This window comes from Vipera ursinii, assembly GCF_947247035.1.
Source record: "Vipera ursinii genome assembly, chromosome: Z".
Taxonomy (NCBI): domain Eukaryota; kingdom Metazoa; phylum Chordata; class Lepidosauria; order Squamata; family Viperidae; genus Vipera; species Vipera ursinii.
Genome location: NC_139517.1, coordinates 125,500,762 through 125,514,246, shown reverse-complemented (window position 1 = coordinate 125,514,246; position 13,485 = coordinate 125,500,762). Strand labels below are relative to the sequence as shown.

At 44.4% G+C, this 13,485-nt stretch overlaps 1 protein-coding gene across 1 annotated transcript in view; it reads right to left on the bottom strand.

Annotated features, from left to right (window-relative positions):
* DLEC1 (DLEC1 cilia and flagella associated protein) overlaps positions 1 to 13,485 on the bottom strand; it is a 91,460-nt gene that overhangs the window by 1,364 nt on the left and 76,611 nt on the right. Inside the window, exons 33-37 of the mRNA XM_083376968.1 lie at positions 9,568 to 9,652; positions 6,373 to 6,567; positions 4,383 to 4,544; positions 2,238 to 2,391; positions 407 to 527 (exon numbers count right to left, since the gene is read on the bottom strand). Coding sequence (XP_083233094.1) covers positions 407 to 527; positions 2,238 to 2,391; positions 4,383 to 4,544; positions 6,373 to 6,567; positions 9,568 to 9,652 — 717 coding nt within the window. The remainder of the gene's footprint in view (positions 1 to 406; positions 528 to 2,237; positions 2,392 to 4,382; positions 4,545 to 6,372; positions 6,568 to 9,567; positions 9,653 to 13,485) is intronic.

Below are 13,485 nucleotides of genomic sequence, written 5' to 3'. Positions count from 1 at the left end.
GACTTGGCTTCAGAGAATAGACCGTGGTGAGTTGTCCCATTCCGGTTCAACTCGCCCGCTGCTCCTTCACCCGCTCTTCTCAGTTCAAAGCAAGCTGAGGACTTGCATATCCAGGTAGTCCTCGACTTACAACCGAGCCCAACATTTCTGCTGCTGAGACATTTGCTAAGTAGGTTTTGCCCCATTTCACAGTCTTTCTTGCCACAGTGAAGTTAATAAGACGGCCGTTAGTGTGAATCTGGCTTCCTCGTTGACTCTGCTTGTCAGAAGGCTGCAAAATGGGAATTACGTGGCCCCGGGACTCTGTGACCGTCATAATCAGGAGTCACTTGCCAAGCACCTCGGCCCTTTTGTCTGGGGCTCGGGACATGGCAGGAGAACTGCGGGGAGCTTCTCCTTGACCCACCTGGGGGTAAAGCGGATCACCAGCTGGGCTTTGGTAGCCGTGCTGCCTTGGCGAGCCTCAAGGATGCCGCTGTTTGGAGAGATGGAAAACACTTCAGGATCCTTATGCCGTTCATCTTCAGCTTTAAAATGAAATTAAGAAGTGCTGGTTAAGAATAGATATTCTTAAAAGGAAGATAATCTGTCATCCTCAGCTAATCCTTGGCTGCTGCTAAGAATGCATTCATTTGAATTTTAGCTTGCCTTTATTAGTCTAGAAGCAGGGGTCCTCAACCTTGGCAACTTCAAGACTTGTGGACTAGCTGGCTGAGGAATTCTGGGAGTTGAAGTCCACAAGTCTTGAAGTTGCCAAGGTTGAGGTCCCCTGCTCTATAGGTAACTTAAGGCAGCAAACATATCTAACACTCCTTCGATCTCAACAACCCTGTGAGTTGGATTGGACTGAGCTGCAAGAGAACCCAAGGTTATCCAAACGGCTTTTGTGCCTAAGACGGGAACCCCCAGTCTCCTGATGATTAGCCCAAAGTCACCCAGCTACCTTCATGCCTAAAGTAGCTCTAGAATTCACCATCTCCTGGCTTCTAGGCCAGCATCTTCACCAAGCTAGCTCAAATTTCAGTTGAAATTGCTCACAATCTACTTTTTTTTTAAAGTGCCTTTGAGTCAATCTTGACCCATCAAAACTACATATACAAACCCCTACAGGTTTTAGCAACAGGTTTGGAAGCAATTTCCTTCTTTTGAGGGCTGAGATTTGGCTCCAACTCATCTAGTTAGCTTAATGAATAAAGCAGGACTAGAATTCACTTCTGATGTCTAGCCTAATGTTTTTAACTATTACACCAAGCGCTCCCACTGAATTTATATCTATAGTACATCTACAACTACTCTTTCTCTCTCCTTCTCTCATCTACCTCTCTCTATCTCTCTATCTCTCTCTCTCTCTATCATCATGTCTGTCTGTCTATATCTTTCTGTCTGTCTAGCTAGCTAGCTAGCTAGCTTCTATCATCTATCATATCATCTGTCTCTGTCTGTCTATATCTGTCTTATCTATCTCTATCTAATCTCTATCTAATCTTTCTATCATATATCATCTGTGTCTAATCTTTATCTATCATTATCATCTGTCTCTGTCTGTCTATATCTGTCTGTTATCTATCTCTAATCTTTATCATGTGTCTAATCTATATCTATCATCTGTCATTATCATCTATCATCTGTCTCTATCTGTCTTATCTATCTCTATCTAATCTCTATCTTTCTATCATCTATCATCTGTGTCTATCTAATCTATATCTATCATCTGTCTCTGTCTATATCTTTCTATCTGTGTGTGTCTGTCTATATATCTGTCTGTCTTATCTATCTCTAATCTATCTAATCTATCTTCTATCATATCTATCCTCTATCCTCTGTCTATCTAATCTATATCTAGCTTCTATCATGTCTGTCTGTCTATATCTTTCTATTTATATGTCTGTGTCTGTCTATGTCTGTCTGTCTGTCCATCTATCTAATCTATCTCTAATCTAGCTTCTATCATCTATCATCTATCATCTATCATCTATCATCTATCATCTTTATCTATCTATCTATCTATCTATCTATCTATCTATCTATCTATCTATCTATCATCTATCTATCTATTTCTAAAAAGTCAAACTCCTAAAAATGCTCTGTATCAAAATTTCCTCCATTCTGATTCTAGTCCAGCTCTTACTTACTTCAGAGTTTGAGGGGGAAAAAACAAACCAGAATTTAAGAGATGGCCCTCCCTATAAGGAACCCTCCATCCGCACCACGAAAACCAGCACCACCATTTCTCTTACGCAGGAGAACTGCCCAGTAGCTTCTGCACCCACTGCGGTTCACCAGCAGCACGCCTTCAGACCTTGTTTGGTTAACTAGGCAGGTTTTAAAATCAACCCTTTCGCAAGAAAACTCCAGCATTGGGATGGCCAGGTATGCAGTCACTGGGAGCACCTGCAAGAAGATCAAATGCCAGAGCCTTTGAGGTCACAAGGAAAAATCTTCCAAGAAGGCGAAACTCTTCCCTGGTTAGAATTAGAACGACTCGTGGGGTGTGTGCCGATTCTCTGTATAAATGGGGAAAGACACCCTCAGCACAATGTGATTGCGGGGCTCCCCGACAGACTATCCAACATATAGTGAGGGAATGCACTAATAGAAGATACCCAGGAGATTTTAAGGACTTCCTCTGCGTAACAACGGCAGCTACTGACTGGATCTCCAAACTCGACATTAAACTCTGAAATGTTATTTCTGTTTTCCTCTTGGGTTTTATAATTGCTTCTTTTTTTAAAAAAAAAATTGTTTTAACTGTTCTAACTTGTAAATATGAAGTGCTTTTAATTCTGTGTGTGACCAGCCATACGCTAAATAAATAAATCTTCCCTGGCTGACCTTGTGGGATGGAAAAAGAAATGTTCTAGTTAATAAGTATCTAAGGTGGGATCCGAGTGCGAACTCTGTGGGCAAAGACCTCTGGAAGAAACCATAAGGACGTGGTCACCACACCACACCACGACACAAATCAAATGAAGGAAGTCTCAAAAGACGGCTGTCCTTCCAGGCCTTGGGGCAAGAGTGTAGCTGAGTTCTACAGGAGGTGAACTTCAGTTCCCAGGATTCTCCAGCCAGCCCTCTGGAAGTTGAAGACCACACATTGGAAAGTTGCCGAGGCTGAGAAAAACTGGTGTTAAGAATACCTAGAATCTGTTTTTCATTTTTTATTCTTCTTACCTTTTTTAAAGTATCAGCCACCCAGAATTATTTGGAATAAGGCGGACTCTAAATTGTATTCAACCAACCAACCCACCAATAAAATCTTTTGCTTCACTTTCACATGTGCATTATGATGCATGTATTCCAGGGGCCGGTTTTCTTTCAGTGCAAACCACTTCATGCATCTGATAAGCGAACTTGCACTTCACATAGCTTAGGCCTCTTAATAAAAAAAAAGGTTAGTTGGGAGAGAGCTATTAGCCTTTGTTTCAAGCGAACAAGGGGAATGGCAGCCACAGAATCCATCCAACCCAATTACTCGGCAAAACCCAGTCGAACTACGTAGAATAGGTATCTTCTTCTCACAGTTCAGTAAGCGATATTCTGTGTCAGCTACTTAAAATTGAACATTCATTACCTTTAATACTAACAGTTTTCTGGATAGATGCAAGAAACATAATTAAATTGATGATGTTTCGGGAAAGAAAGAAAGAAAGAAAGAAAGAAAGAAAGAAAGAAAGAAAGAAAGAAAGAAAGAAAGAGAAAGAAAGAAAGAAAGAAAGAAAGAAAGAAAGAAAGAAAGAAAGAAAGAAAGAGAAAGAAAGAAAGAAAGAAAGAAAGAAAGAAAGAAAGAAAGAAAGAAAGAAAGAAAGAAAGAAAGAAAGAGAAAGAAGGAAGGAAGGAAGGAAGGAAGGAAGGAAGGAAGGAAGGAAGGAAGGAAGGGAGAAAGTTGATTCAGCTGCTCAGTGCTGATCCAAGGCTCAGTTCTGGACATGCCAAGGAAAATGGATTTATGAAAGGCTGTGGAGAAGATGCAGCTAAAAATGTTTTAATGGCCCATTCTGACGGAGATTTTCTCCCATTCAAGACTCCCATGGATGATCGCCATAGCAATAGCATTTGGACTTATATACCGCTTCACAGTGCTTTGCAGCCCTCTCTGAGCGGTTTACAGTCAGCCTGTTGCCCCCAACAATCTGGGTCCTCATTTTACCGACTTCGGAAGGACGGAAGGCTGAGTCAACCTTGAGCCATCCAGGATTGAACTGCTGGCAGTGGGCAGAGTCAGCCTGTGATCCTGCATTCCAACCACGGCTCTAAAGATGTGCAAGCAAGTGAAAGAATTATGGGATTCACCGCAAGGGACTACGTCCTTCTGTTCAATTTGTCATCTGCATGAAGTTGGGCAAATAAAAACGGCAGCTCCTAGCGTTCCAACTTCCACTCACCTGCGTAGCTTTGTTGCTGTACTCAATGATAAGATCCTGTTTAAACTCCAATATTTTCTCCCCGCTATCCCGCTGGATCACTTGAAGCCCTGTGGGCAGATGGTCCTCTGGCAGATGTTGGTAGGTGAGTAATTCAAAGGTTGTGAGAAATGACACCTTCACCTATCAACCAACAGATATAGGCAGTCTTCAGTTTATGACCACAGTTGAGCCCAAAATCCTAATTGCTAAGTGAGACAGTTAGGTGAATTTTGCCCCATTTTACGACCTCCCTTGCCCTAGTGGTTAAGTGAATCGGTACAACTGTTAAGCAAGTCACACGGTTGTTAAGTGAATCTGGCTTCCCCATCGTCTTTGCTTGCCAAAAGGTCGCAAAAGGGAATCACGTGACACACACACACACACACGGGATGCTGCGACCGTGGTAAATATAAAATAGTGGCCAAGCGGCTGAATTTTGATCATGTGACCACAGGGATGCCGCAATGGTCATTAAGTGTGAAAAATAGTCATGTCACTTTTTTCAGCGCCGTTGTAACTTCGAACGATCACTAAATGAACTGTTGTAAGTTGAGAACCGCTTGTACTGTCAGTTTAGCCAATTTCAGTAACTGTAGTGTGCAAAAAGGCAACATGCTTATGCACAAGCATGCTTTATAGACAAATCCTTTGACCAGAAGACCTGTCCAACTCCTTGATTGGTCTATGAAAACAAGCGAGATGATTTAAAGTTTTGCTTCAAGCTGCAAGGTAGTCAGAGAGAGAGAAAAAGAGACTTAAGGCATCAAAGGCCTTTTCAAAACACATCAGCCGTCCAACTTAGTGGAGGCAAAGCTGTTCCACCGATTAATTGACCTCACTGTTAGGAAATTCCTCCTTAATTCCAGGTGGCTTCTCTCCTTGATTAGTTTCCATCCGCTGCTTCTTGTCCTGCCTTTTGATGCTGTAGAAATAAGTTGACCCCTCAAGTACTGGAAGACTGCTATCGTGTCACCCCTGTTTCTTCTTTTCTCTAGACTAGCAGTCCCCAACTTTTGCAGCTTGGTGGCCCAGCTAGGGTGGGGGGGGGAAGAGGGGAACTAAGCCGCGTGAGGGATGCATACACAGCTCAACTGTGCAAGTCAAGCTGCGCGTGCACAAGTGCGGCAACTGGCAGCCTAACAACAACAACCACGACAGCCACAACCACAACAACAATAAAGTTGGAAGGGACCTCATGGAGGTCATCTAGTCCAACCCCCTGCTCAGGCAGGAAACCCTATACCATTTCGGACAAATGGCTGTCCAGTCTCTTCTTAAAAACTTCCAGTGTTGGAGCATTCACAGCTTCTGGAGGCAGCTTGTTCCACTGATTAATTGTCCTAACTGTCAGGAACTTTCTCCTTAGTTCTAGGTTGCTTCTCTCCTTGACTAGTTTCCATCCGTTGCTTCTTGTCCTGCCTTCAGGCACTTTGGAGGATAGCTTGACTGCCTCTTCTTTGGGGCAGCCCCTGAGATAGTGGAAGACTGCTATCATGTCCCCCCTCGTCCTTCTCTTCATTAAACTAGACATACCCAATTCCAGCAACCGTTCCTTATATGTTTTAGCCTCCAGTCCCCTTAATCATCTTTGTTGCTCTTCTCTGCACTCTTTCTAGAGTCCCAACATCTTTTTTTTACATTTTTTACATACATCTGTGAATAGAGTGGACCGAGGGCCGGGCACCCCTGCTCTAGACTAGCCACACCCAGTTCCTGCAACCGTTCTTCGTAGGTTTTACTCTCCAGGCCTTTAGTCATCCTAGTTGCCCTTCTCTGCACTTTTTCCAAAGTCTCAACATCTTTTTTGTAATGTGACCGAACTTGGATGCAGTATTCCAGGTGTGGCCTTACTAAGGCTTCATAAAGCGGTACTAATACTTGGTGTGATTTTGGTTCTACGCCTCAGTCCACCTGGATCTAACCCACTGTGGTCCTAAGCTGCCCCAACGTCCCTCGAACAAGACCGTACCAACATATTTTCCAATGAGTAGAGCAAGAGGTGCGCTCCTCCTCCATCTCTCTCACTCTGAGACGTTTTCAGGCTTTTTGGGGGGTCCACGCCGGATATAGAGAAGGGAGTGGATAAAAGAAGATTGAACGCCAGAGGTGTCTCTGTGTTATTGGTGAGCTTCACATTCAGAGTGGTAGCTGAATAGGTCAGCACCTAAAGGAGAAAATGAACAGAATCTGTTTACATCGGAGCATTCTTCCTTCGCCTGCCCCCTTACTAAGGCTTCCAAATGCCCCAAATAATGCTGTTTGGCAGCTACAGGTAATTCTTGACTGATAACCATTTGTTTAGTGACTGTTCGAAATTACAACAGCACTCTGTGGCAGGATCCCAACTGTTACATGAGCAAAATTCAGACAGAATAACAGAGTTGGACGGGACCTTGGAGGTCATCTAGTCCAACTCCCTGCTCAGGCAGGAAACCCTATGCCAATTCAGACCAATGGCTGTCCAGTCTCTTCTTAAAAACTTCCAGTGTTGGAGCATTCACAGCTTCTGGAGGCAGGTTGTTCCACTGGTTAATTGTTCTCACTGTCAGGAAATTTCTCCTTAGACACTTGGCAACCAGCTCATATTTATGAGGGTTGCAGTGTCCCAGAGTGATGTGATCCCCTTTTACGACCTTCGGACGAACAAAGTCAATGGGGAAGCCAAATTCATTTAACAACCAGGTTACTAACATAACAACTGCAGTAATTCACTTACCAGCTGTGGCAAGAAAGGTTGTAAAATAGGGCAAAACTCACTTAACAAATGTCTCACTTAGCAATTAAAATTTTGGGCTCAATTGGGTTTTAGAATAGAATAGAATAGAGTTGAATACAATAGAGTAGAGTAAATAGAACAGAAGGAGAATAGAACAGAAGGAGAATAGAATAGCATAGAATAGAATAGAATAGAATAGAATAGAATAGAATAGAATAGAATAGAATAGAATAGAATAGAATAGAATAGAATAGAATAGAATATGGAATAATGAATAGAATAGAATAGAATAGAATAGAATAGAATGGAATGGAATGGAATGGAATGGAATGGAATGGAATGGAATGGAATAGAATAGAATAGAATAGAATAGAATAGAATAGAATAGAATAGAATAGAATAGAATAGAATAGAATAGAATAGAATAGAATAGAATAGAATAGAATAGAATAGAATAGAATACCAACTTGGCAGGAATAGCCAACACTCCAGAAGATAAGTTCCCATCATCAAGAAAGGGGGGGGGGAAACAGACCCAAGAAACTACAGACCAATCAGTTTAACATCAATACCTGGGAAGATCTTAGAAAAGATAATGAAAAACAGATCTGTGAACAACTAGAAGCAAACAAAGCTATAACTAGTAGCCAGCACGGGTTTGTTAAAAACAGATCAAGCCAAGCCAATCTTATTTCATTCTTCAACAAAGTGACTAAACTAACAGACCAGCGAAATGCTGTGGATGCAGTATACTTAGACTTCAGTAAGGCATATGATAAAGTAGACCACAACCTACTCCTTGGTAAGCTAGAAAAAGGTGGAATAGACAACATCACCACCAGATGGGTCTGTAGCTGGTTGGCAAACCGTACTCAACGAGTAGTCTTCAACGGCACTACATCCACATGGAGAGAAGTAAGCAGTGGGGTACCACAAGGTTCTGTCTTAGGCCCAGGACTCTTAAATAGCTTCATCAATGACTTAGATGAGGGAATAGAAGGGGAACTCATCAAATTCGCAGACGACACCAAACTGGCAGGCATAGCCAACACCCCAGAAGACAAACTCAGGATCCAAAAAGATCTTGACAAACTCGAACAATGGGCCCTATCCAACAAAAGGAGTTTTAATGTGGAGAAAAGCCAAGTTTTACATTTAGGCAGGAAAAATCAAAGGTACAAATACACATTGGGCAAGAACTGGCTTAAAAACAGTAACTGTGAGAGGGACCTTGGAGTCCTAGTGGACGATCACTGTTCTGTACCAGCCTGCTACCGGCCCTGCAGAAAAGGCAACCCCTTTATAAACGGCAAGAGGCTGGAATGACGTCTGCCAAATTTATTACTACAAAAAACAAACAAGACATGTACCAAGATACAGGAGCTTTGAAACACTATCTGAGCGGTTGCTTTCAGCAAACCAGCCCTCCCCACACATTCCCTTTATAAAGAGTTCAGGGCATGGCCTCTCTCTGCCTCCTTCCGAGAAGCCCCTCTGTTTACTCCTACTTGACTGCCTCCTGCGTCGGGCGTCCTTGAACAGGGCCAGCTGTGGGTCATCTTCATCCACGCTGTCAGGCTCACACAGCTGGGTCTCCAGGGTGACCAAGTGGGAGGGTCCTGCCTGAGGGCTATCATCAGCAAGATCTTCAACCCCCTCAGCAAGGTCTTCAACACCCCCCTCCTCCTCTGAATCGTCCGACCCAACTGCTGAACCCACAGGCTGACCCTGAATCACAACAATCACTTAACCATGAGCCAGCAGTGTGCAGCAGCAGCTGAAAAAGCTAGAGTCTCAACATCTTTTTTACATCGTGGTGACCAAAACTGGGTGCAGTTTATTATTTTATGGCCAATGTATATTATGGCCAATTAACTGACTTTAGGAACAAATCGGTTCTTCCACATAAAACAGCGGCCTTGTGTTCACTTACAAAGCCCTCTCTATCTCCCTTCTAACTATTCTTGGACTGAGCTGTTCCAAAATGATTTTTTCCAAATAACAAATATAAAGGTAGTCCTTGACTTACGACCACAATTGAGCCCAAACTTTATGTCGCTAAGGGAGAAATTTATTAAGTGAATTTTGCCCCATTTTACTTTCCTTGCCATCGTTTTTAAGTGAATTTCTGCAGTTGTTAAGTTAGTCACAGGGTGGTTAAAGTCACAAAAGATGATCACGTGGCCCCGGGACACTGCGACCGTAATCCATATGAGCCAGTTGCCAAGCATCCTGATTTTGATCACATGTCCATGGGAATGCTGCAATGGTTATGTGTGTGAAAATGGTCATAAGTCACTTTTCTCAGTGCTGGTGTAACTTCGAACAATCACTAAATGAAGTGTTATAAGTCAAGGACCTGCATAAGAAAAAAAATATTCTCTTTTTTTTCTCCTGTGCAAAATGCAAGCATTTTGGTGATCTCAGAAGCAGAAAAGCATTGCTTACATCCTTGACAAGAGGTTCTGGGATTAAACTGCTGGCCACTGCATGGAACACCAACCCTTTCTCAAGGTCTGTTTCAATTGTCAACCTAAAGGAAGAAAGCACGATATTGTGACTTACTGGGAAATGAGAACAAACACAGCAGGAAAACGTAAGCAATGAAAAACAGTCTTCCAGAAAGTCCAAAAACACAATGAAAAGTGAAAATAATAATAATAATAATAATAATAATAATAATAATAATAATAATAATAATAATAATAATAATAATAATAATAATAATAATTTACTTTTTATACCGCCCTTCTCCCGAAGGACTCAGGGTGGTGTACAGGGCAATACAATAAAATACAATATATAAAAATTAAAAGAAATATTAAATACAGCAGCCCAATTAAATAAATTAATACAAAATGTTAAAATACCCCTAAACCCATCAGACCAGGCAGGCTTGTTCAAATAAATATGTTTTTAGGTCACGTCGGAAGGAGCGAAGGTCGGGAGCCATCCGGAGCTCCACCGGTAAACGGTTCCAAAGGTCTGGCGCGCCCACAGAGAACGCCCTCCCCCTGGGGGCCGCCAGTCGACACTCTTTGACCGACGGCACCCTAAGGAGGCCCTCTCTGTCGGAGCGCACTGGACGAAGGGAAGTTGATGCCGGCAGCAGATGCTCCCGTAAGTAACCCGGACCCATGCCAAATAAAGATGGAACATACACCAGTCTCTGGATGAACTATGCTTGACGTCTTCCAACTTGACAACTTTTAAGACTTGTGAACTTCACCTCCCAGCGTGTCTGGCTAGGGAATCCTGGGAGCTGAAGTCCACAAATCTTGCTAGGTAATAATAATAATAATAATAATAATAATAATAATAATAATAATAATAATAATAATAATAATAATAAAGTTGGAAGGGACCTTGGAGGTCATCTAGTCCAACCCCCTGCTCAGGCAGGAAACCCTATACCATTTCAGACAAAGGGCGGCCCACTCTCTTCTTAAAAACTTCCAGTGTTGGAGCATTCACCGCTTCTGGAGGCAGGTTGTTCCACTGGTTAATTGTTCTAACTGTCGGGAAGTTTCTCCTTAGCCCTAGGTTGCTTCTCTCTCCTTGATGAGTTTCCACCCATTGCTTCTTCTCCTGCCTTCGGGCGCTTCGGGCGAGAATAGGTGAAAGAAATCACCCCGCAGGGATCAAATGGAAGCAACAATCTATCCTTGCAGTGTATCTCCTAGAAATGGCCCAAGCAGCCATGTTCTAGGAACAGAAGATATTTACAGGGACCAAAATTGCTGGGATGATCCAGCTCCGTCACGGCAACATCTCCAGCGGTACCCAGAAGTAGTTTTCAAAGGACATTCCAGGGGGCAACGGAGCAAGAATCTCCGAATGGCAGGTTGGAAAGAATCACAAGGAACGTGGAGCGTGCCTGGCTGAGGAATTCTGGGAGTTGAAGTCCACAAGTCACAAAAGGGGCAAGTTTGAAGACCCCTGGTTTAGGTCAACATCTGTATTATATGGGACAACAGTTCCATTACTTGTGAGAGATGACTGCCTAGCCTCCTCCTTAAAAAGATGGAGAAAGCTTACCTTTTACAGGTAGACTGTCCTACTATGTTTTGCTGTCAGAATCTAAGTTCTGCAGTTTATATCCACTATATCTAGTCCTAGTCTCCATGGCCATGGATATAGTTCAAGACCATCATCCAGGTATCTTCTCTTTATGGATCCGAACACCAGTATCTTATCTCCTCTGCATCTTATTTTGCCCAGCCTGTCCCTCATGGGCCGGATCCTCGCTTCCCCTACTCTGTACCTTCCCTAACTTGTTCCATAACACTGTGAAAATGGGACACCCAGAATCATAAAGATACACAGGTAGTCCTCAATTTATAGCTGTTCATTTAGTGACTGATCAGAGTTATAACAGCACTGAAAAAAGGGGCTTATAATGATTGCAGCGGCACCCCCATGGCAACTGACTCATATTTAGACGGCTGCAGTGTCATGTCATCACGTCAATCACCTTTTGCAACCTTCTGAAAAAACAAAGTCAGTGGGGAAATCAGATTCAGTTAACAACCATGCTACTCAGTTAACAACTCCGATTGTGGCAAGGGGAGGGGGGAACCATAAAACGGAGCAGGATTCACTTAACAAATGTTTCGCTTAGCCACAGAAATCTGAGGCTAAATTGTGGTTGTAACTCAAAGGACTACCTGTGAGACAGCCGTGGTCTCACCAGTGCCAAATACAGGCCCTAATTTCTTCCCTCTTGCTCAGATGTCATCACTGACCAAAGGCAAGGGAGGCAGTTTGGCGTACTGGTTAAGGTGCTAGCCTAGAAACCAGAAGGCATGAGTTCTAGTTCTGCTTTAGCCAGCTGGGTAATTCCGGGCCGACCATCAGGAGACGGTGAGTCCTAGTCCCACTCTTGGCAAAATGAGTTTGGGCCAGTACTGTGTTTTCCCGAAAATAAAACCCACCCAGAAATAGGGTTTCCTGCCTGAGCAGGGGGTTGGACTAGATGACCTCCAAGGTCCCTTCCAACTTCATGATTATGATTATAAGCCCTAGCCTGATTTCTTAGCATGCTCTTAATAGAAGCCCTGTCCCAAAATAAGCCCGGGGGATGGGAGTGGCCAGCACAGGAGACAGCAAGCGTGTGGGGGCTGACGGTGTCTAGGAGCAGCTGCGGCCTCAGCAGCAAAGGTAAGTCCGAGCACGGAGGCAGAGGCGGTGGGGAGGGAGGGAGGGAGGCAGGTGACCTGGCTCGTGGGAGGCTTGCAGGAGGCTCACACAGCAACACCAGCAGCAGGTGGAGGCCGAGCCACTGGGGGAGGTGATCCCGATGCGCTGTCTACTCTGACCCTCCGTCTCTCGGCTTGCCCGCAGCCGTGCCAGGATCAGCTACCTCTCTCCCCCCACACAAAGCCTCTGCCTCCACCTGTCGCTGTGCGAGCGTCCTGCAAGCCTCCCATGAGCCAGGTGGATGTGCAATCCATCCGGGTCACCCGCCTCCTGCCACGCACCAGGGAGGTGGGACGCCCGGCCAGGCTGATCACCTTGATACCGTGTTTCCCTCCCAAAAAAGCCCTAATGCATCTTTTGGTGCCCAACAAAATGTAAGACTGGGTCTTGCTTCGCTTCGATGGCATCCTGCCAGAAAAGGGAGGAGGGGGAGAGCAAGGGGACATGGGGGGGGGGGGAATGACAGGATGGGAGGAAGCAGAGATGCCAGACCAGAAGAGAGCCTGGCAGATCCAAGGACACAAGCGTGAGAACGGCCTGGAAACGCCCAACAAACAGGTGCCAAGCTATGGGACTGCTACCAAAGCACCTAGTTTAAGGGTAGGCAACCTTGGCTCTTTTATGACTGGTGGACTTCAACTCCCAGAATTCCTGAGTCAGCATGGCTCAGCTTGGAAACCTCTCCCTGTCCCCTCAGCGTGGCTGGCTCAGGAATTCTGGGAGTTGAAGTCCACCAGTCATAAAGCAGCCTAGGCCAGGGGTAGGCAACCTTGGCTCTTTTATGACTGGTGGACTTCAACTCCCAGAATTCCTGAGCCAGCATGGCTCAGCTCGGAAACCTCTCCCTTTCCCCTCAGCGTGGCTGGCTCAGGAATTCTGGGAGTTGAAGTCCACGAGTCATAAAAGAGCCAAGGTTGCCCACCCCCTGGCCTAGTTTGAATAACCATTGGACATTTATGAAAGGACCAAGGGGGGAGGGCCTGGGAGAAGGAAAAAAAAGCACTGGTTTTACATGGGAACATTCAGATCTGGTTTTGCTAGGCTGTAACCAATTGGCTTCAGTATAAGAGTACTTTTCACTACAGCTGGCGTTGAGGCTCTTTCTTTCCTGAAAATCCGAGCTGGGACAGGCCTAACAATTATGTATGCTCGCCGTTTTGTGTTACA